Raw genomic sequence first — 1,398 nt, forward strand, 5'->3', positions numbered from 1 at the left:
AAAAAAAAAAAAAAAAAAACCAAACAAACAGCTGTTGAATATCAACCAAACTGGAAAAGAGAGAGAGGAGAAGGAGGTGGAGATGGCGGTGCAGATGGAGAAGGACGAACGAGGCTGTTCTGAGGGGCACTAAAGGAGGAATTAACACGCAGAGAAGGGAGCGGGCTTTCTGTGGTATCTTGGAGGAAAAGGCCGTAACCAGTGGACGCAAAGTCCACTGGAGGCCAGCTTCGGTTTAATCACAAAGGGCTTTCCAATCGTTAGGAGCCCTCCAGTCCCGGGAGAGTTCAAATGGAAGTCGCTATGACCAGCGTAGGGGCAGTGGCAGTAGACAGAGGGATAAATAGAGCCGAGGCCCTTTCAGAGAAATGGCTGAGGCAGACGGGGTCCCCAAGCCCTCCCTGTCCACGACTCACGTCTTCTCTGGACACACAAACCAGTCTCCAGCCCAGGCCCAGCCAGCTGAGGGGCGGAAGCTCTCCTTGGGTAGCTTGATCTTGCCCGTGACGTCAGAAAATTTGGGGTAGGTGAGGCCCGTTGTGCCCCAGTTCCCGACCAGTGCCAGCTTGGTCTGGTTCTCATACTGCAGAGTGAGCAACAGAGAAGTGAGTGGGGCTGCGGTAGCTTTGGGGCCGGGGGTAGGGTGGGCAGGCGGTCAGGCACTCACGGTTTCAGCAAAGACGGAGAGCTTGCCCTCAGCAAACTGGTTGAACTCCTTTTCATCCACAGAGAGCCCGAACCAGAGCCTGACCCGAATCTGCACTGGCATCCGGGCTCCGGGCACCCCCTCCATTGGATACTGGGTAGCAGAGAAGGAGAGAAACCCACAATCCCCTTCAGGGTCAGTATGTCTCGACTTGGGGGAGCCTCCAGGCCTGAGCATACCAGCCTGACACCCCATCAGGTATGTGCTCTGTTGGGGGACTTATCAGAATTCATGGAAGAGGGGTATATGACTAAGAAACGCCCCCACCGGCCAAGATTCCTTCCCATCAGAGGAGAAGACTGCATCCTCCCCATCTAGATGCTCTCGGCAGAGACGAGCCATGTCTAGACCAGGAGGCCCCATTGTCCCCTCTCCTACCACATCCTCATTTCTGTTCTCTTCTAGAATAGCATTGTCCAATGGAACTTTCCGCTACAGTGGAAATGGTTTATATCTGCACAGTCCAATGCACTAACCTCATGCGGCAGTTGAGCCCTTAAAACGTAGCTGGTGTGACTGAGAAACTAAATTTTTACTTTTATTTAAGTTTAATTAATTTAAATTTAAATAACCACATACGGCTACCATATTGTGTGGTGCAGTTCTAGAACATGTCTTTATAAGAGATAGAAAGGTCTGGGCTTCCCTGGTGGCGCAACGGTTAAGAATCCGCCTGCCAATGCAGGGGACAC

The 1,398-nt window shown here is 52.1% G+C and overlaps 1 protein-coding gene across 1 annotated transcript; it reads right to left on the reverse strand.

The window, feature by feature from the left end:
* Nucleotides 1–72: 72 nt before the first annotated feature.
* LOC112063344 (dysferlin-like) lies at nucleotides 73–822 on the reverse strand. Its single transcript, XM_024118205.3, has 2 exons — nucleotides 668–822; nucleotides 73–583 (listed from the first exon to the last, which is right to left on the reverse strand). The coding sequence occupies exons 1-2, from the start codon at nucleotides 791–793 to the stop codon at nucleotides 413–415; spliced, it is 297 nt and encodes a 98-aa protein (XP_023973973.2). The 5' UTR covers nucleotides 794–822; the 3' UTR covers nucleotides 73–412.
* Between the last annotated feature and the right edge of the window lie 576 nt (nucleotides 823–1,398).

This window comes from Physeter macrocephalus, unplaced genomic scaffold (assembly GCF_002837175.3).
Source record: "Physeter macrocephalus isolate SW-GA unplaced genomic scaffold, ASM283717v5 random_12847, whole genome shotgun sequence".
Taxonomy (NCBI): domain Eukaryota; kingdom Metazoa; phylum Chordata; class Mammalia; order Artiodactyla; family Physeteridae; genus Physeter; species Physeter macrocephalus.